At 44.9% G+C, this 22,324-nt stretch overlaps 1 protein-coding gene across 1 annotated transcript in view; it reads left to right on the forward strand.

Moving 5' to 3' along the window:
* Positions 1–22,324, forward strand: part of cog5 (component of oligomeric golgi complex 5) — an 89,864-nt gene that overhangs the window by 60,457 nt on the left and 7,083 nt on the right. The window contains exons 8-15 of the mRNA XM_020491075.2: positions 3,809–3,968; positions 4,088–4,200; positions 4,319–4,396; positions 6,826–6,907; positions 8,604–8,808; positions 17,057–17,218; positions 17,386–17,485; positions 21,321–21,431. Coding sequence (XP_020346664.1) covers positions 3,809–3,968; positions 4,088–4,200; positions 4,319–4,396; positions 6,826–6,907; positions 8,604–8,808; positions 17,057–17,218; positions 17,386–17,485; positions 21,321–21,431 — 1,011 coding nt within the window. The remainder of the gene's footprint in view (positions 1–3,808; positions 3,969–4,087; positions 4,201–4,318; positions 4,397–6,825; positions 6,908–8,603; positions 8,809–17,056; positions 17,219–17,385; positions 17,486–21,320; positions 21,432–22,324) is intronic.

The following is a 22,324-nucleotide window of genomic DNA, read 5'->3' on the forward strand; positions in this document are numbered from 1 at the left end:
TACAAACCTGACTATGTCAGGAGGAATGGGCCAAAATTCACCCAACTTATTGTGAGAAACTTGTGGAAGGCTACGCAAAACATTTGACCCAAGTTCAACAATTTAAAGGCCATGCTACCAATACCAATCGAGTATATGACCCACTGGGAATGTGATGAAATAAATAAAAGCTGAAATAAATAATTCTCTCAGCTATTATTCTGACATTTCACCTTCTTAAAATAATGTGGTGATCCTAACTGACCTAAGACAGGGATTTGTTTACTAGGAATAAATGTAAATTTTATATATATAAAATAAGAAATCAGGAAGGGGGCAAATACTTTTTCATAGCACTATATATATTCCTGATTTCTTATTTTTTTCCACATTTGTCACACTTAAATGTTTCGGATCTTCAAACAAATTTTTATATTACACAAAGATAACCCAAGTAAACACAAAATGCAGCTTTTAAGTGATAGCTTTTATCCCTTAATAAATAAAATTATCTGAACCTTCATGGCCCTATGTGAGAAAGTAATTCCCCCCCCCCCCCCCCCCCTCCTTGTTAAATCATGAATTTACTGTGGTTAATCACATTTTGGGGGGAAAGCCGAGTTCAATTTCACTAGCCACCCCCAGGCCTGATTCCTGCCAGATCTGTTTGTTCAAGAAATCACTTAAATAGAACCTGTCTGACAAAGTGAAGTAGGCCAAAAGATCTCAAAAAGCAAGACATCATGCCGCGATCCAAAGAAATTCAGGAACAGATTAGTATCAAAGTAATTGACATCTATCAGTCTGGAAAGGGTGACAAAGCCATTTCTTAAGCTTTGGGACTCCAGCGAACCATGGTGAGAGCCTATATCCACAAATGGCGAAAATTTGGAACAGTGGTGAACCTTCCCAGGAGTGGCCGGCCTACCAATATTACCCCAAGAGCGCAGCAACGACTCATCCAAGAGGTCACAAAAGAACCCACAACAACATCTAAAGAACTGCAGGCCTCACTTGCCTCAGTTAAGATCAGTGTTCATGACCCAATCATAAGTAAGAGACTGGGAAAAATGGCATCCATGGCAGAGTTCCAATGCGAAAAACACTGCTGACCCAAAAGAACTTAAAGGCTTGTCTCACTTTTGCAAAACATCTTGATGATCCCCAAGACTTTTGGGAAAATATTCTGTGGACTGGACGAGACAAAAGGTGTGTGTCCCATTACATCTGGCGTAAAAGTAACACAGCATTTCAGAAAAAGAACATCATACCAACAGTCAAATATGGTGGTGGTAGTGTGATGGTCTCGGGCTGCTTTGCTGCTTCAGGACCTGGACCACTTGCTGTGATTGATGGAACCATGAACCATTCTGCTCTCTACCAAAAAATCCTGAAGGAGAATTTCCGGCCACCAGTTCATGACCTCAAGCTGAAGTGCCCTTGGGTTCTGCAGCAGGACAATGATCCAAAACACACCAGCAAGTCCACCTCTGAATGGCTTTTTTTTTTTAAATGAAAGTTTTGGAGTGGCCTAGTCAAAGTCTGGACTTGAATCCGATTGAGATGCTGTGGTGTGACCTTAAAAAGGCGGTTCATGCTCAAAAACCCTCCAATGTGGCTGAATTAAAACAATTCTGCAAAGAAGAGTGGGACAAAATTCCTCCCCAGCGATGTGAAAGACTCATTGCCAGCTATCGCAAACGCTTGATTGCAGTTGTTGCTGCTGAGGGTGGCACAAACAGTTATTAGGTTTATGGGGCAATTACCTTTTCACATAGGGCCATGAAGGTTCGGATAGCTTTTTTACCTTATAATCATCACTTAAAAACTGCATTTTGTGTTTACTTAAATTTGTTTGATGATTTGAAACATTTAGGTGTGACAAATGTGCAAAAAAATAAGAAATCAGGAAAGGGGCAAATACTTTTTCACAGCACTGATATATATTTATGTGTATCCATCATGGCCAAAAGTATGTCGGCATGCCTTCTAATTTGTGAATTGGGCTATTTCAGCCACACCCGTTTGCGGACAGAGCTGCTGTTAATGTGAAGTGGAAACATCTAGGAGCAACAACGGCTCAGCCGCTCAGTGGCAGGCTACACAAGCTCACAGAACAGGACTGCCGAGTGCTGACGTGCTAAAAATGGTCTGTCCTTGGTTGCAACACTCACTACTGCGTTCCAAACTGCCTCTGGAAGCAACTTCAGCACAATAACTGTTTGTCGGGAGCTTCGTTAAATGGGTTTCCATGGCCAAGCAGCCAAGCGTTTCCATGGCCGAGCACACAAGCCTAAGATTACCATGCGCAACGCCAAGTGTTGGCTGGAGTGGTGTAAAGCTCGCCGCCGTTGGACTCTGTAGCAGTGAAAACTCGTTCTCTGGAGTGATGAATCAAGCTTCACCTTTTGGCAGTCCGATGGACGAATCTGGCTTTGGTGGATGCCAGGAGAAGGCTACCTGCCTCTGCATAGTGCAAACTGTGAAGGTTGGTGGAGGAGGAATAATGCTCTGGGGCTGTTTTTCATGGTTTGGGCTAGTCCCGTTAGTTCCAGTGAAGGGAAATCTTAACGCAACAGCACACAATGACATTGTAGACGTTTCTGCGCTTCCAACTTCTAATAGTTTTGAGAAGGCCCTTTCCTGTTTCAGCATGACAATGCCCCCATGCACAAAGCGAGGTCCATATGGAAATGGTTTGTTGAGATTGGTGTGGAATAACTTGACTGGCCTGCACAGAGCCCTGTATTTCTACACACACACACACACACACACACACCTACCCACCTGACCCGGACGGACGCTGCAGAGCTCACGCTCGCAAAGAACTGATCAAATATCGCCCCTCGTCAGTTAGTGTATTTCTGTGTGTCATGCACGGACGCATCCTTTTTATCCACAGCAAACTCTTTGGCATTAGAAATACTGCGTCATGGCTTTGGACATGATAACAGCATGGTTTACTCAACACCTGTGTCACCCTATTGACCAATCCAAGGACTGCAGACATGAGACATATAGTGTCACGCCTTCCAGACGGCTGGGGTCGAGGCTCCATGACAGGGTCTTGACATTATCACATCCACCAGCTGACACCTCACTGGGCCGTGAGCTCTGGCGCTGGCTTCCTGATTATGACCCAGCTGGAGCTGACTTTAGGGGCAGTTTCCTAAATGGCCCTGAGTTAGGAATGGAGAGAGTTGAAACTGTGTTTCCAAGAACTCGTTAGGCCAGAGAAATGAGATGGAGAGGGAGGGAGCTAGAAGACTGGGGTCTGACCTCAATCTCTGTTTCATGTGTGCAACAGCGAGGAGAGAGGGGAGGGAGGGTGTGAGTGGTTTCTGGATGATGGTGAACAAAGCTCCTATTAGTCCTGAGTGCTTGTTCCTTAATAAGAGCTGCTATCAGACCCTACTAGTAATTACTCACACACAACCATGCACGCACACACACTCACACAGAGAAATGTCCGAGTACTTGCGTATCCTGATCTTTTCCCGTTAGCTGAGGAGAATTGTTGAATATGACCCATTTTTTAGACCACCCCCTCCCTTCCGTATAGTGACGTCAATCGTCTGAACTTGTGTGTGTGTGTGTGTGTGTGTGTGTGTCGGTACGAGTGTTTCTCTGCTATTCCAGAGTGTGAGGTGCACTCCATTCTGTGTGTCTATCCAGTCAGTAGAAGTATGTCTGACGTGTATTTAGTTTGATTGGACTCCACTGTGCTCCAAGACTGACTGTCTCAGACTAGATAGGGTTGGTGTTGAATGACTGAACCTGACACACACGCACACACCAACTGTCTCCTCTCCTCTGTGTCCCCATGTAGAACCCGACCCAGGTGGGCACGGCCCTCCAGGTGTTCTATAACCTGGGCAGTCTGAGGGAGACCATCAGTGGGGTGGTGGAGGGCTACCGGACCACCATACAGGACAACGTCACCACCGCCCTGGACATCAAGGGACTCACCCAGCCCACAGGCAACAGAGGTAGGCGGGGGTGAGAGTTAGGGGGTGAGGAAAATAGTGTTTCAGTTTTGGTACTCTTGTCCTGTGTAACTTTTTCACCCGTGTCATTTCATTTGTGTGTGTGTGTGTGTGTGTGTCAGGTGCGCCAGGCAGAGCGGTGATGCCAACCCCAGGTAACACGGCAGCGTTCCGAGCTGCTCTCTGGACCAACCTAGAGAAACTCATGGACCAGATCTGTGCCGCTTGCGGACAGGTATGCCTTTACCTTTGCAGATATTTTAAAAGTAAATGTGCACATTTTTACCTGCTGAAGTAGAATAATGTACCTAGTCAGGGAGTACGGAGTTAACATGTAACCTCTCTGTGTTTAGGTGCAACACCTCCAGAAGGTCCTGACGAAGAAGAGAGACCCTGTCACTCACGTCTGCTTCATCAGTGAGATCATTAAGGTGAGACGCCATGTCCTCATAAAAGGCCCGTGTGTTCTTGCCCCTGAACTGTCATCAGCACACCCTTCCACAACATCTATTCCTCTAATACTGGGGCGGCAGGTCGCCTAGTGGTTAGAGCGTTGGACTTGTAACTGAAAGGTTGCAAGATCGAATCCCCGAGCTGACAAGGTAAAAATATGTAATTCTGCCACTGAACAAGGCAGTTAACTCACTGTTCCTAGGCTGTCATTTGAAAACAAGAATATGTTCTTAACTGACTTGCCTAGTTAAATAAAGGTAAAATCAAAAACATTTAAACTCTTGTCAGTATCATTCTCTTCTCCCTTCCCCTGCCTACCCCTCCTCTGTCCCTCTCCCATTCCCCTCTCTCCATCCTGATCGGTCCGTTACTTGGGCCTGTCCTGAACCAGACCTGCCCAGGCTTTATTGACTCTTGCTTGCATCAGCAGAATGCTGGGCTGTTAAGCAGAACAGCTTGGAGGGACTTGAGTTATCTAATACAAGCTGAAAGAGATTCAGCTGTGCCGATTTTCTTTCTTACAGGAGCATAGACCTCTTAATTTGCTCCCGCTCCTCTCTTTCTCTCCCTTCCTTCCTCACTCGCTCTGCTTCTATTCCCCCACCCTCTCGTTCCCGCCGTTGTCACGCTCCACAGTCCTATAATTGTCCTTTTATATTCAGGACAGCAGTCGACCTATTAGCAGCTTGCACCAATTAAAATCTAGTGTGTGTGCGCATGCCTGTGTGCGTATGTTTAGAAGTAGGACATACACATGGTCTGGTCTGTTTTGTGTTGAACATTAGCAGGGTAACATTGATGGACTGTGTGTCTCCATTCTCTTTGTGTTGGGCCACAGAACAGTGTAAAACAAGGGGGGGGGGGCAAAGTATGGCCCTCCGGGCACTTCAATCTGGCCCGCCAGACATTACATTTTTGTTTTTAAATACGAATAATTTCTTTTTTAAACCCAAACATTTTTACACTTTTTTTTTTTCTCCCCAAATTTTGTGATACCCAATTGGTAGTTACAGTCTTCTTCCATCACTTGAACTCCCGTACGGACTCAGGAGAGGCGAAGGTCGAGAGCCGTGCATCCTCCGAAACACGACCCAGCCAGGCCCCCACACTGCGTCTTGACACAATGCCCACTTAACCCGGAACCCAGCCGCACCAATGTGTCGGAGGAAACACCGTACACCTGGTGACCGTGTCAGCGTGCATGCGCCCGGCCCGCCACAGCAGTCGCTAGAGCGCAATGAAACAGGGAAATCTCGGCCTGCCAAACCCTCTCCTAACCCAGACGATGCTGGGCCAATTGTGCGCCGCCACATGGGTCTCCCAGTCACGGCCAACTGTGACACAGCCTGGGAACAAACCCGGGTCTGTAGTGATGCGTCAAGCACTGCGACGCAGTACCTTAGACCGCTACGCCACTCAGGAGGCCCCCGCAAATTGATTTTAACAAACAAAAAAATGTCCCCCAAAAAATGCGTCCCTCCGTTTTTGGCTCGATGTGGCCCTCGAGCCAAAAAGTTTCCCCACCCCTGGTGCAGAACATGGAGCAAAGTAGGCCTAGTTTACTTTAGTTTCTGAGAGACACGGCCATTCAATAATTGAAATTCACCCTTCGAAGACACACTAATCTGCTACTAGCATCTGTGTGTGTGTGTGTGTGTGCATGCCTGTGTGTCCTTCTCCACTGATTAGCAGTGATTATATTAGGAGGCGAGGAGGGCCACGTTGGAGGGATGTGGTGACACACACTCCCCCTTCATATGTCTTTGTTTTGATTAGACTTTCCCCTCCCTCTCTACTTTCACTTCCGTCGTGTGTATGTGTGTGTTTAGTAAACTGTGTGTGTGTGTGTGTTTTTGAGTGTTCATGCGTGTGTGTGTGTGTATGTGTCAGTGTTTGCATTTACGTTTGTGTGTGTTTAAAAATGGCACTCACCACCCTATCTAGTCAGTGTGTATTCCCTGTGTTACAAGACTCCTATTTGAGTCAGATGTGTGTACTAGCTCTGCATGCTTCAGAGGAGTGGACCCTCATTAGTGGACAAACCTCCTCAGCCCATCGTAAGACGCCCTGCTATGACTTGTCATGATGGTGATGAGCTGTCATTGTTGTCCACTGTGATGGTTATGGCACAGCACGGTGGTTGTGTGTGTGTGTGTGTGTGTGTGTGTGTGTGTGTGTGTGTGTGTGTGTGTGTGTGTGCGTGTTTCTAGCTGATTTGCAGTGTGATAAATGTGTGCGGCGATAGCAGCATCTGGTGTGGCTGAGGATCACACTGGTAGATAATGATGATAATGGCAGTCACCCTGCCCTTCTGCCTGTTGGGCGCAGACTGCACTCATCACAGCCCTGTGTGCGTGTGTCTCCTTGTGTGACTCTCTGTTCAGTTGTTTCTCTCTTCTCTCGGCAGGACGGCCAGCCTGATATCCTCTACACGTTTTGGAGTGATGTCACACACACTCTCTCGGTGGAGTTCCAGAGAGCTACGGCTGGTGAGGCTACAGAGCAATGTCTGTTTCACAGAGTAATGCTGATGCACCCTAGTAGCAGTGTGTGTGTGTGTGCTTACTCTCTCTCTGGGTCTCGCTCTCTCTCTCTCTCTCTCTCTCCCTCTTACGTTTCTCTTCATTTTCTCTCTGTTAGCCATAGCGTTATGCCACCTGCAAATAATGCTGTACCTGCGTTTGTGTGTGTGTGTGTGTGTGTGTGTCAGCGGTACAGCACAAACAGTGGGCCATCACTCTTCCCTTCGCCTAAAAACCCTAAACGCCCCTCCATGTCCCGTCCCAACCACTGCGGTGTATGATTACACCTCTCTGGTGATATATAACCCCTTTTCAGACAGGACAGGGTCTATAAACACATACAGACACACTCGCACACCCCTTCTTTAATTTATACCCCGCCATGGGACAGGCCCTATAAAAGGTGGAGAGACAACCCAACAGCATCCATCCACAAACACCGCAGAGTAAAGTTTCCGCCCCCTCCTTATCATACAGTAAGTGTGCCATTTCAACAGAAGGGATAAATGTCAGTAGATTTAGATGAGAGTAAAAGAGCGGCGCGTTTGGTTCCTGTGGTGCTGTTAACTCTATTTCCACACAACGATCTGTGGGCTGCCTACCTACAGGATCTGTTGACTGCGTATGGAGCTGTTTCTAAAAACTCTTATAGACGCCGTTGCCGTTTCTGCTGCCGAGATCTGTATCTAATGCCCTGGTGGTGAGAGAGACTCGAGAACATTGACTGATAGCGGATGACGTGAAAAGGATACGAAGGGAAAATGTCCACAACACAACCTATACAAAGTGTTCTCTTGGCAGGGTAAAGAAAGAGCGAAGTCAAGCTATGATCCAGTCACCATCACCCTAATCATTACGTGTGTCTTTGCCATGTCGTGAAGCCCACAGCAGCCTGCCTTGGACGAATCCGTGTCTATTGATCCCTGCTCTAACACAGTACAGTGTTATCACCTGTTAATGATGCTCCTCATTCACTCTCACTGGTCAATACGGAGTTAATCCGCACAGGCCCAGTATATCTCTCCTTCCTCGTTCTCTCTCTGTCTTTGTCTCGCTGGCTCTCTCTTTCTCTCTCTATCCATCTGTCTCTGTACCAGTGCCCTGCACTCCTCCAAATATTCTTCAATTTTGTTCCTCTTATTCTTTCTCTTATGGTGAAATAACCTTTTGGTTCAATTAGCATATGGAAAAATATACGAGAGCCTGAAAGTACTTCAGTTCAAACCTGTATGAATCATTATAAAACACTATATTATGCATTCACCAAATCAATCTACATTAAAACAATCTGCATATCATCCCTTAACGAGCAACAAATCACTCGCAAAGTCAGGTAATTAACATAATAATGAGCGGGAAAATGTCACCATTTATTTCATTTTGCTTTATTTTTATCAGGATAGTCTTTCTGTTTCAGTCTCATCCCTTCATCCATGTTCTAGTCTGGTAATCAGGGATAATGTGATGTTTCTAGTTCACGGGAGCAGAAAGACTGTTAGTGTGCATCAAAGCAGATGTTTACCTTTGCAGTCATTAAAACACAGAAGGTGACATTTTACGGCTCCACTCTTCTGCTCGTCCTCCTTCCCATCCTTCTCTTTTTGTGACCTCCTCCTCACCCCTACCCCGTTCTCTCTCTCTCGTTCTCTCTCTCCCTCTCCAGCCTCATCCTTCCTCAAGCAGGCATTAGAGGGAGAGTACCCTAAGCTTCTCCGTCTCTATAACGACCTGTGGCGTCGGCTGCAGCAGTACAGCTCCAGCATCCAGGGGGTGATATCGAGCAGCGCAGGGCTGGACACCGCCATGGACCTGCCCACCACAGAGATGGACAACCAGGACCTTTTCACACAAACCAAACACGACTACGAGTGAGTCTGAAGTGAACGAATACACACACACACTCTCGGCTTTGTTACAGTATGCAGTCTGCCTCTTCACATCCTACTCAATGATCGACCGGTTCGGGATGAGTCTCTCTCTCTCTCTCTCTCTCTCACACACACACACACACACACAGCCTTACCTTGACTAACCAGTGGGGGATTTGACCCAGCTTGCTGTGATTGACAGAAATAATTTCAGTATGAAGATTCTCTCTCACACACACATTCTGTGATACGTGGTGAATCTCAGAATGTAAAGTCTCTATCTCTTTATACAGAGTACTAAAGCTGTAGGAGAGTTTAAATATGGGAGACCACTAGCAATTAAAACAAACCACAGAACCGGTCACAGCTAGCACACTGATTGGTATGCATGGATGGAGCAGAAAGTAAACGTCCATTAAACCTACTATATTTTAGAGTGCTCAATGATGGGGGAGGAGGGGGCGAGTTAGAGATAAAGTGTGTATGTGTGTGGGCAGAGTGCCAGAAAGAGTGAAAGAAGGGGGAGAGAGAGCTTTTCCAAAGGCCTCCAGTGTGAGTGTATAAGAAGTAGCTGAATGAAGACACGGAGGGCAGTAGCTATCTGACGGGAGCAAGCTATATGGCACCTCTCTGAGGAGAGACAGGGCTTTGTAGTGGAGAGAACAGAGAACGATCGAAGGACAGTAGAAGAAAACGATTGATAAAGAAACGTCAACATCAGAGTTTTATAGAGTCCTGCTGGACCAGACTCACCCTCCCATTGCCCTGGTCAATAGTAGTGCACTAAATAGGGAATAGGGTAGGGCTGACCCCATTTAGTCGATTGTTTGGTCGATAGGCTGTTGGTCGCCCGATATATTACATTTTTTGTTGTTGAGCATTGACAAATATATACAAAAACTGTTATGGCACATGAGACACTGGTATGATTCACGCCTGTCTGATTGGACTAATCCATTGCAGAGGCCGCGGGGATGGCACACCAGTAGTACATTTACAGTTAATTCCTATCATTTCTAATCTATGTTTGTTTTGTTACGGTCATTTCTGTTAATAGATTCAATATATTATTAATATTAGTCTTACCGTTGTCTATTTAGGAGTGCACAATCTAGGCTACACTTGTGAGGGAAAATGTGGGTTTATTTCTTTCCATTTACGAGTTGTCAATTTATTCATTGTCTTTTGTTTGGAGTGCTCCTGTCAATCTTGAGTTAGGACATGCACCTGATTACACATAGAACTAGGCTACCTGGCCTGCGAGCAAATGGACTATTTCCAATTGTCTTAACTCATCATCTCCACAGTGATGATGAGTTAAGACAATTGGAAATAGTACATCTGAAAGTCATTTTTTCTTTGTCTCAAAAAGCAAGTAAACAAAGTCTGTTTTTACATCCGTTGTGAATGACAATAGTTCCTCAACGTAGCCTATTTGAAAAATCTTTCCATCTCTCTCTCTCTTTCGATAACCACTCAGCATGAAAGGGGTAAAAATCTCATGCTCTGATCCGGTGGAAATGTGTAAAAAAAGACCTACCTGATTACTTCTTATCCCTTGCGCAAATATCCTACAGCTCTGTCTGTCTGTCTGTCCAGAGCTCACATACAGTTGAAGTCGGACGTTTACATACACTTAGGTTGGAATCATTAAAACTAGTTTTTCAACCACTCCACAAATTTCTTGTTAACAAACTATAGTTCTGGCAAGTCGGTTATGACATCTGCTTTGTGCATGACACAAGTCATTTTTCCAACAATTGTTTACAGACAGATTATTTCACTTATAATTCACTGTATCACAATTCCAGGGGGTCAGACGTTTACATACACTAAGTTGACTGTGCCTTTAAACAGCTCGGGAAATTCCAGGAAATTATGTCATGGCTTTAGAAGCTTCTGATAGAATAGTTGATGCCATTTTAGTCAATTGGAGGTATACCTGTGGATGTATTTCAAGGCCTACCTACAAACTCAGTGCCTCTTTGCTTGACATCATGGGAAAATCAAAAGAAATCAGCCAAGACCTCAGAAAAAAATAATTGTAGACCTCCACAAGTCTGGTTCATCCTTGGGAGCAATTTCCAAATGCCTGAAGGTATCACGTTTATCTGTACAAACAATATTACGCAAGTATAAACACCATGGGACCACGCAGCCGTCATACCGCTCAGGAAGGAGACACGTTCTGTCTCCTAGAGATGAAAGTACTTTGTTGCGAAAAGTGCAACTCAATCCCAGAACAACAGCAAAGGTCCTTGTGAAGATGCTGGAGGAAACGGGTACAAAAGTATTTTGCTGCAGGAGGAACTGGTGCACTTCACAAAATCGATGGCATCATGATGAATTATGTGGATATGTAGTAGCAACATCTCAAGACATCAGTCAGGAAGTTAAAGCTTGGTTGCAAATGGGTCTTCCAAATGGACAATGACCCCAAGCATACTTCCAAAGTTGTGGCAAAATGGCTTAAGGACAACAAAGTCGAGCTATTGGAGTGGCCATCACAAAGCCCTGACCTCAATCCCATAGACAATTTGTGGGCAGAACTGAAAAAGTGTGTGCGAGCAAGGAGGCCTACAAACCTGACTCAGTTACACCAGCTCTGTCAGGAGGAATGGGCCAAAATTCACCCAACTTATTGTGGGAAGCTTGTGGAAGGCTACCCGGAACATTTGACCCAAATTCAACAATTTAAAGGCAATGCTACCAAATACTAATTGAGTGTATGTAAACTTCAGACCCACTGGGAATGTGATGAAATAAATAAAAGCTGAAATAAATCATTCTCTCTACTATTATTCTGACATTTCACATTCTCAAAATAAAGTGGTGATCCTTAACTGACCTAAGACAGGGAGTTTTCACTAGAATTAAATGTCAGGAATTGTGAAAACTGAGTTTAAATGTGTTTGGCAAAGGTGTATGTAAACTTCCGACTTCAACTGTATTTTATACAATGTTACAAGATTGCTAGTGTGAGCTTCAGGCTGGACCTAAGTTAAGTTGATACCATGTTTCAAGTTCCTTGCAGACAGGCCATGCAATAGCAAATGTGGTTTATAGGACATTTATTTTTATCAGGATATTTTCTACCTACGGCCTACAGTGTTTTTATTTGTTGGCTTTATGTAGGCTATGGCAATAGAAGTTGAATTTGTATAATTTTCATTTAGATATAATTTTGATTAACCACATGACATTGATTTTGAGATGTGAAGACTTTATTATGAATAAAATGTTCCACAAAACTGTTCCACAAAAATGTGCATTTGAAAATCAGAACTGGCACGCAGATCAGTAGAAATGGTATGATAACTTTCCGACCGCTGGTGTAGCCTATTATCAGCAACTTCAGGAGCATAATGGCAGAATCTGAGAAGGCCAGAGGGAGGAAGAGGGTCGGGTTGGGAACAGGTTTTATTAGGCTATATTGGTCTCTTGTTCCCTCTTTAGTCATTTCTGTGTGTTGATTTTTAATTTCAGTGCCTAAAGCATCAGGCAAAGTATCCTACATACAGTATAGTTGGTTTTATTCAAACATAGGGTGTCTATATTACACCTACAGTACCGGTCAAGAGTTTGGACACACCTACTCATTCAAGGGTTTTTCTTTATATTTACTATTTTCTACATTATACAATAATAGTGAAGACATCAAAACTATTCAATAACACATAAGGAGTCATGTAGTAACCAAAAACGTATCCATGTAGTAACCAAAATATATTTTAGATTTTAGATTCTTCTCCTTTGCCTTGATGACAGCTTTGCACACTCTTGGCATTCTGTCAACCAGCTTCATGAGGTACTCACCTGGAATGGATTTCAATTAACAGGTGTGCCTTGTTAAAAGTTTGTTTGTGGGATTTCTTTCCTTAATGCATTGAGCCAATCAGTTGTGTTGTGACAAGGTAGGTGTGCTATACAGAAGATAGCCCTATTTGGTAAAATACCAAGTCCATATTATGGAAAGAACAGCTCAAATAAGCAAAGAGAGACAACAGTCCATCATTACTTTAAGACATGAAGGTCAGTCAATCTGGAAGATTTCAAGAACTTTGAACGTTTCTTCAAGTGCAGTTGTAAAAACCATTAAGCGCTATGATGAAACTGGCTCTCATGAGGACCGCCCCAGGAAAGGAAGACCCAGAGTTACCTCTGCTGCAGAGGATAAATTCACTAGAGTTACCAGCCTCAGATTGCAGCCCAAATTAATGCTTCAGAGAGTTCAAGTAACAGACACATCTCAACATCAACTGCTCCGAGGAGACTGTGTGAATCAGGCCTTCATGGTCATATTGCTGCAAAGAAACCACTACTAAAGGACACCAATAAAAGGAAAGGACTTGCTTGGGCCAAGGTGTGGGGGTGGTTTGCTGGTGACCCTGTCTGTGATTTATTTAGAATTCAAGGCACACTTAACCAATGCATTCTGCAGCGATAAGTGGGGACTATAATTTTTTTCTGCCAACAGGACAATGACCCAACACACCTCCAGGCTGTGTAAGGGCTATTTGACCAAGAAGGAGAGTGATGGAGTCTTGCATCAGATGACCTGGCCTCCACAATCACCCGACCTCAACCTAATTGAGATGGTTTGGGATGAGTTGGACCGCAGACTGAAGAAAAAGCCGGCTCAGCATATGTGGGAACTTCAAGACTGTTGGAAAAGCATTCCAGGTGAAGCTGATTGAGAGAATGCCATGAGTGTCCAAAGCTGTCATCAAGGCAAAGGATGGCTACTTTGAAGAATCTAAAATATATTTTTTGGTTTTGATGTCTTCACTATTATTCTACAATGTAGAAAATAGTAAAAAATAAACAAAAACCCTTGAATGAGTAAGTGTTAAAACTTTTGACCGGTACTGTATGTGAAAATGCTGTTAATTGACTACAGCTCAGTGTTCAACACCATAGTGCCCACAAAGCTCATCGCTAAGCTAAGAACCCTAGGACCAAACACCTCCCTCTGCAACTGGATCCTTGACTTCCTGACGGGTAGGCAACAACACAACTGCGACGCTGATCCTTAACACAGGGGCCCCACAGGGGTGCGTGCTTAGTCCCCTCCTGTACTCCCTTTTGACTCACGACTGTGTGGCCAAGTATGACTCCAGCGCCATCATTACGTTTGCTGAAGACACAACGGCGGTAGGCCTGATCACCGACAACTGAGACCGCCTATAGAGAGGAGGTCAGAGACCTGGCAGTGTGGTGCCAGGACAACAAGCTCTCTGTCAACGTGAGCAAGACAAATGAGATTATCGTGGACTACAGGAAAAGGAGGGCCGAACACACTCCCATTTACATCGATGGGCTGTGTGAAGCGGGTCGAGAGTTTCAAGTTCCTTGGTGTCCACCAACAAACTATCATGGTCCAAACACACTAAGAAAGTTGTGAAGAGGGCATGACGATGTCTTTTCCCCCTCAGGAGACTGAAAAGATTTTGCATGGGTCCCGTGATCTTCAAAAAGTTCTACAGCTGCACCATCGAGAGCATCCTGACCGGTTGCATCACCGTCTAGTTGCATCACCAACTGCTCGGCATCCGACCATAAGGCGTTACAGAGGGTAGTGCATACCTGGGGCCAAGCTTCCTGCCATCCAGGACCTATATACTTGGTGGTGTCAGAGGAAGGCCAAAGAAATTGTCAAAGACTCCAGTCACCCAAGTCATAGACTGTTCTCTCTGCTACCGCACGACAAGTGGTACCGGAGCACAAGTCTAAGTACAAAAAGCTACTCAACAGCTTCTACCCCTAAGCCATAAGACTGCTGTACAATTAATCAAATGGCCACCCGGACTATTTGCCTCCTTTGTTCTTACACTGCTGCTACTCGTTGTTTTCTTGTCCATGCATAGTAACATTACCCCTACCTACATGTACAAATGACCTTGACTAACCTGCACCCCTGCACATTGAGTCGGTACCGGTGCCCCCTGTATATAGCCTCAATATTTTATTGTGTTACGTTTTATATATATATTTCGGAGGACGCATGGCTCTCATTCTTTGCCTCTCCCGAGTCCGTACGGGAGTTGCAGCGATGAGACAAGATTGTAACTACTACCAATTGGATACTACAAAATTTGGGAGAAAAAGGGGTAAAATATTTGTATTTACTTTCTCCCCAATTTCTGCACTGCTTCTTGACACAATGCCCGCATAACCCGGAAGCCGCACCAATGTGTCGGAGGAAACAAAGGAACACCTGGCGACCGTGTCAGCATGCATGCGTCTGGCCTGTCACAGAAGTCGCTAGAGCACGATGGAACAAGGACATCCCTGCCTGTCAAACCCTCCCCTAACCCAGACTACGCTGGGCTAATTGTGCCGGCTGCGACAGAGCCTGGACTCTAACCAAGATCTCTAGTGGCACAGCTAGCAACTGCAATGTAGTGCCTTAGACCACTATACCACTTGGGAGGCCCTATTGTGTTACTTTTTAGATTTTATTTTTCTAGTTTATTTAGTAAATATTTTTTTCACTGCATGGTTGGTTAAGGGCTTTGTTAGTAAGCATTTCATGGTAAGGTCTACCTTCACCTGTTGTATTCGGCGCATGTGACAAATAACATTTGATTTGATTTTTATATATGGTTTTTATATATGGTAAAATACACATTTTAAAATCTCGAACAATCGTTGGTTCTAAAGAACAGACTACTCTCGTCGACCAAGATATATATATTTTTTTGTCAGGGACAGCCGTAGAATAGGGTGCTATTTGGGACGTAGGCCCTCTCTACTGGGGGAACTTCAGGCCTGACATATCCCTATCCTGCCGGTAGATGTCTGGAATAAGCAACTATATTTGTGACAGATGCGAACACCTTGAGTGTTTAAATTGTGTTGTGATGGCTAGGTGACCAGACAGGTGGAAATGGCTCCTGTACACTATAGCGTATGTCTGTAACTGCTGGAGCCTGATATGAGTCACACATTAACCTAATGGTGTGGAGCTCCAGGCCCAGCCAGGGGCCCTTGCTGCTCCCTGTTTCCCAGTAGGAGATCCTGTGCCAGGTTACAGCGCCTGGCCCTGCTGGTTATCCCCCTGGCACTCAGTCAAGTTGAGTCAGTGTTGATTAACCATGGGTACATGAGAGCCACTGGGAGCAGGCCCAGGTTATCTCCCTGACTCCATTAAATCTCTTTCTCTCCCTCTCTCTATTACTCTCTTCTCTCTTGGGTCCCTCTCTCCGTCCCGCTCTCTACCTCTCTTTCATTTCCTTGCTCTGCCTGTCTCGCTCTACCCCATACCCTCTTTCTCGCTTCGTCTCTCTGTTTGCTCTCTGATGTAGAGCTGTCAGCCTGTGTGTTGTGTGTCGTCTCAGTGTTTAAACTTGTAATTACGGGCGCTGCTGTGGGCCAAATTGCCTCTGTTACTCAAGGTGTCTGTTGCTGTGGTTGGGCAGAGAGGGGGATGAAGGGAGGGAGAGGGGATGGATGGATGGACGGACGGACGGAGGGAGAGAGGTGCATGGAAAGAGGGTACACTAACAAGCTGATAGAGAGCTGCAGAACGGATAAAGTGAGGGAATAGGATGAAAGGAGGTGGTGTGAAAAAGCCCAGACGGAGAAGTGACAGGGTGGGAAGAGATGGATGAATCGGCTGGTTGACACAGGGAGGTATATGAGGGAGCAAAATCATTCAGAGGAGTGGTGATGAGATGGAGAACAAACATTGAATGCACATTTGCTCGTGTGCGAAAGGCACTTGTCGTCATTGTTCTCATTGAGCTACATTTCAGTTAACGAGAGAGCACCATTAATCAATAAGCGCCCTGTCTGATGAATTGTGGTGCATAAAATGACTGGCCAGATGAACCAAAGATTGGAGCGCTGCTGGAGAAGTGCATATAGCTGTGTGTGTGTGTGTGTGCAAGCTTGATGGCCCTACAGGCTGATGTTAGCTTTGGTTTCTCTACCTCTTCCCTATTTCATCAGTGTGAGAGAAACGAGAGAGCGCGCAAGGGAGAGAGAGAGTTGGAAGAGAGGGTAGGCCTGCCAGAGCCTGTCACTACTGATGTCTTCATCTCGCTCCAGCGCCACAGACCAGTCCACTGTGCGCTCGCTGTGGGTCTAGATCAGTGTGTGTGAGATGTGTAAATAGACCGATAATCTGGCCTGTAGGCATGTTCCCAAATGTAGAACTTTGTTTAAAACCAGGAAAATAATGAACCATCGCTGTATATAGTTTGTAAACACATTCATGAGATAAATAACATGTGTCTGTGTGTAGTCCAGAGAAGGCTTTGAAGGACTCTCTGCAGCCCTACGAGGCAGCGTACCTCTCCAAGTCTCTGTCTCGTCTGTTTGACCCCATCAACCTGGTGTTCCCCATGGGGGGACGCAACCCCCCCTCCCACGACGAACTGGACAGCATCATCAAGACCATCACCAGGTACACACCTACACAAACACTGTTCCCTACTCAGACAAAATTCTCAGAAAAAAAGCAGAAATATTATTTCTTACATCTGTTGGTCATCTCACTTTTTTTGCTGATCCTGCCCTGATCCTGTTCTTTCCATTGTCCTACATGTTATATTATTATGTGTGTGTCCTCAGTGAGCTGAACGTGGCATCGGTAGACACCAGTCTGACTCTGGCAGTGGCCAAGAACGCTGCCAAGACCGTCCAGCTCTTCTGTGTCAAGTCTGAGCAGCTGGTAGGTCACCACAACATCCAATTGTTCATCAGTCAAACCCTGTTCTGTGGCTAAGTGGCAGCCCTGTATGGCAGTGAGTGTCAGTGGGCGCAAGGAGAGGATATGAGGGGAGATTTTTATAATTTTTTAAACTTTAGTTTATTTGGTAAATATTTCCTAAACTCTTCTTGTACTGCACTGTTGGTTAAGGGCTTGTAAATAAGCATTTCCCGGTAAAGTCTACACCTGTTGTATTCGGGGGCATGTCACAAATAATGTTTGATTTGACTTGATTTGATGAGCAGGGAGGAGGAGAAGAGAATAGAGGGGGGTAGAATAGTACAGACCGGTCAGACCGAGCATGTCTCTCTCAGCCCATAGTCGTCAGTGTTCATTCCGAATTTCCCTGCTATGAATCAATGGGTTGGGCTGGGTTAGTGACCCATAGGGCTCTGGTCAAAAGTAGTGTACTATATATATATGGGGAATATGGTGTCATTAGGGACACAGCCACAGTGTCTGTGAGTGGTTCCTCCTGCCTACTAATGTAGTCTTCAAAATGTAGAGTTGACCTGAACATGAATAAATAAAAGATGTGTAGAGACACATCTGTCCACCCTGGCTCTCACCCATTTATCAGTGGTGACAGTGTTTCCTAGATTCAGTGCAGTGGGCAGCTGGGAGGAGGTGCTCTTAGTCTCCATGGACTTTACAGTGTCCCAAAACTTTTTGGGAATCAGTGCTACAGGATGCAAATTTATGACTGAGTATATTGGTTCCTGGCTTCCCTGAAAAGTTGCATATCGCGGGGGCTATTCGATGCTAATGCAGAACCCCACAGGATGTTTTTGTGCTGGTCAAGGGCAGTCAAATCTGGGATGAACCAAGGGCTATATCTGTTGTTAGTTCTACATTTTTTGAATGGGGCATGCTAATTTAAGATTGCGAAGAAAGCACTTTTAAAGAGCAAGGTTGCTGAAATCAATAATTTGCTGTTAACAGATGACATTCATGTTTTGACTCTGAAACTCACTCAGTTAATACATTTGATACAGAGGTAGCAATACAAGGTTATAACATTTACAGAAAATACAGAAATGCCAATGGTGGAGGTGTTCCTGTTTATATTCAGAACCACATTCCTGTAAAGCTTATAGAGAATCTCATGTTAAATACGGTTGAAGTAATATGGCTACAGGTTCATCTGCCTCACCTAAAGCCCATTCTTGAGGGAAGCTGCTATAGACCACCAAGTGCTAACAGTCAGTATCTGGATAATGTGTGAAATGCTTAATAATATATGTGATATAAACAGAGAGGTATAAGTTCTGGGTGATTTTAAATATTGACTGGCTATCATCAAACTGACCATTTAAGAAAAAGCGTCAAACTGTAACCAGTGCCAGCAACCTGGATCAGGCTATCATACAAACAGCACAGGAATGAAATCATCAACATTTATCGTTCACATCTTTACTAATGCTGCAGAAATGAGCTTGAAGCAGTATCCAGATCCAAACTAAGATGTGTCTATGTATGCGGATGACTCAACACTATACAAGTCAGCAACTGTACTACAGCGACTGAAATGACTGCAACACTTAACTAAGATCTGCAGTTAGTTTCAGAGTGGGTGGCAAGGAATAAGTTTATTTTTTTACTAAAAACATTGTATTTGGGACAAGTCATTCACTAAACCCTAAAACTCACTTACATCTTGTAATAAATAATGTGTAAATTGAGCTGCTTGGAGTAACCCTGGATTGTAAACTTCCATGGTCAAAACATATTTATACAACAGTAGCTAAAATGGGGAGAAGTCTGTCCATAATAAAGCGCAGCTCTATCTTCTTATTAGCACTATCAACAAGGCAGGTTCTACAGGCCCTAGTTTTGTCTCCGAACAGGGCAGCACGGCTGGCCCTTGGATGTACACAGAGAGCTAACATTAATAATATGCATGTCAATTGACTTCATCACTACTTGTATTTGTGAGAGGTTGACATGTTGAATGCCCCAGAGCTGTCAGTTTCAACTACTGGCGGACACACAGGCATACCCCAAAAGACTTGGCTTGACTTTACTTGGCTCATCACGCTCTAGCGACTCCTTGTGGCGGTCCAGGCACCTGCAGGATGACTTCAGTCGTCAGTTAAACACTGTTTCCTCCGACAAATTGGTCCGGCTGGCTTCCGGTTTAAGCGGGCAGGTGTGAAGGAGCGCGGTTTGGTGGGTCATGTTTCGGAGGACACACGACTCGACCTTTGCCTGTGCCGAGCCCATTGGGGAGTTTCAGCGATGAGACAAGATCATAATTGGATATGACGAAATGATGGAGAAAAGGGGAGGTAAAAAAAGATTGAATCTATTTGGACAACTACACATATGGGTTAGCTATCCCAGTTTGGGCTACTACACAATAACTTTTTTAGCTTTTGCTTGTTTTTCTTCCTGTTGATTCCTGTCTCCCTCGGCTTAGGCTACTGAATGTATCTCCCAGGGAGGACTTTCCCTACAGGCAATGATGAATTATTATATAAGAGTATAGGCTTTTTGCACATGCCCTCTTCTTGTTTTTTGGTAAAGAGTATAGAGCACTTAAAGGATGGCACATTTTGGTTTAAGGTCTTTTAAAGTATATTGCTAATAATGAATTAAGATAATGGATTAAGTGCTATTGGTCCTACAGCAATCATATCATCTTTGTTTTATTTGTCTTCATTACCCACTCATGAAGTCTGCTAACTTAATTGTAAAGGTCTGAATTGGTTACTTTTTAAAAACTTTTTTTTACTTCAATATTATTATTATTTGTTTTATGCCTACAACCCTCTAATTACAGTGCATTCGGAAAGTATTCAGACCCCTTCCCCTTTCCACATTTTGTTACGTTACAGCCTTATTCTAAATTGATTAACTAAATAAAAATGCTCATCAATGGGAAGGGTACAAAAACATGCTTCTAAGTTAACAGTGACTAACTAAGTTTTATTAGTAGGTTGGAGCCTCCTCCACAGACACCCCAAGCTCTAAATATACACTCGGACACACACTGACATGCGACACACACAGGCCTGATCTACAGTCACTCTCATACACTCACTCACACAAACACAGACATACTCAGGTGTGAACAGGAAGCTACTTCGGTGCTGGTATCCTGACACCTCTCTGTGCGTGTGTGTGGGCACGTGCATGTGTCATGAATGTCAATGTGTGTGCGCCTCTGTGTGTGCGTGTTTGCCATCCACACAACTATACTCTAAAGCTATAGTTAACTGTTGCTTTGCCATTTTTAGACCGTTGCTATGGCACCACTTTGCACATGTTGTCTCTCGCTTTTTCTCTCTCGCTCTGTCTTCCTGAGATGGCCCCAATTCCTCTCTCTCTGTCTTCCTGAGATGGCCCCAATTCCTCTCTCTTCGTCTTCCTGAGATGGCCCCAATTCCTCTCTATTCGTCTTCCTGAGATGGCCATGTCAGATAGGGAGCCTCTAATTTCCCCAGGTGTGTGTGTGACCTGCTTGTTATCACCTCTGAGGTGAGAGGTGGTGAGGTGTCCCTATCTGTCTGTGGAACATGGCCAGGAGACAGCAGCCCAAACTGCTACTACAGCTGGATCCTGGCTCCTGTCCCATTTGTATGTGTTGTTCCCGGGCCCCTCCATGCTCTGCTATAGCAGTGGGAGCTGGATCCTGGCTCCGGTGTGCCCTTGCTCTCACTGCTGCTGTGTGTCTGTTGAGTACTACAGGTGTCCTGACTTTTTCTCTCTCTCTTCTCTCCACCTATTTCTCTCTCTCTCTCTCTTCCTCTATTTCTCTCCCTCCATCCTTCCCTTCCTCTCTCTTTCTCTCCAGCTATCTACCCAGGGGGATGCCAGTCAGGTGATAGGGCCTCTAACAGAAGGTCAGAGGAGGAACATGGCGGTGGTCAACTCCCTCTACAGACTACACCAGGCTGTTGCTAAAGTAACACACACACGATCATACACACACAACACATTTCACTTGTGTTCTTTTTACATGTCTACATTATGTTTTACATGTCTACGTTATGTTTTACACTGCTACGTTATGTTTTACACGGCTACGTTATGTTTTACACGGCTACGTTATGTTTTACACTGCTACGTTATGTTTTACACGGCTACGTTATGTTTTACACGGCTACGTTATGTTTTACACGGCTACGTTATGTTTTACACGACTACGTTATGTTTTACACGGCTACGTTATGTTTTACACGGCTACGTTATGTTTTACACGGCTACGTTATGTTTTACACGACTACGTTATGTTTTACACGCCTACGTTATGTTTTACACGGCTACGTTATGTTTTACACGGCTACGTTATGTTTTACACAGCTACGTTATGTTTTACATGTTATATTACATATTATAGGGAGACTGGGATGGTAGCGTGACTACGAGTTCACGCAGAAGAGTGTGTGTGTGTGCGTGTGCGTGTGTGTGCTGGTCATCTGACAAGGGTTTGATGGGAAAATGCTGACAACCAATTATTTCCAGAGTTAATGTATCTCATCACCCAAAGTAAACTAGCTGCAGGGGAGGGAGAGAAGGGGAGAGAGAGCGAGAGAAGGGGAGAGAGAGCGAGAGAAGGGGAGAGAGAGCGAGAGAAGGGGAGAGAGCGAGAGAAGGGGAGAGAGCGAGAGAAGGGGAGAGAGAGAGAGAGAGAAGGGGAGAGAGAGAGAGAGAGAAGGGGAGAGAGAAGGGGAGAGAGAGAGAGAAGGGGAGAGAGAGAGAGGGGAGAGAGAGAGAGAGAAGGGGAGAGAGAGAGAGAAGGGGAGCGAGAGAGAGAAGAGTAAAGAGAGCGAGAGGGATGACAAGGAAGGGAGTCAG

Source organism: Oncorhynchus kisutch, linkage group LG9 (genome assembly GCF_002021735.2).
Source record: "Oncorhynchus kisutch isolate 150728-3 linkage group LG9, Okis_V2, whole genome shotgun sequence".
NCBI classification, from domain to species: domain Eukaryota; kingdom Metazoa; phylum Chordata; class Actinopteri; order Salmoniformes; family Salmonidae; genus Oncorhynchus; species Oncorhynchus kisutch.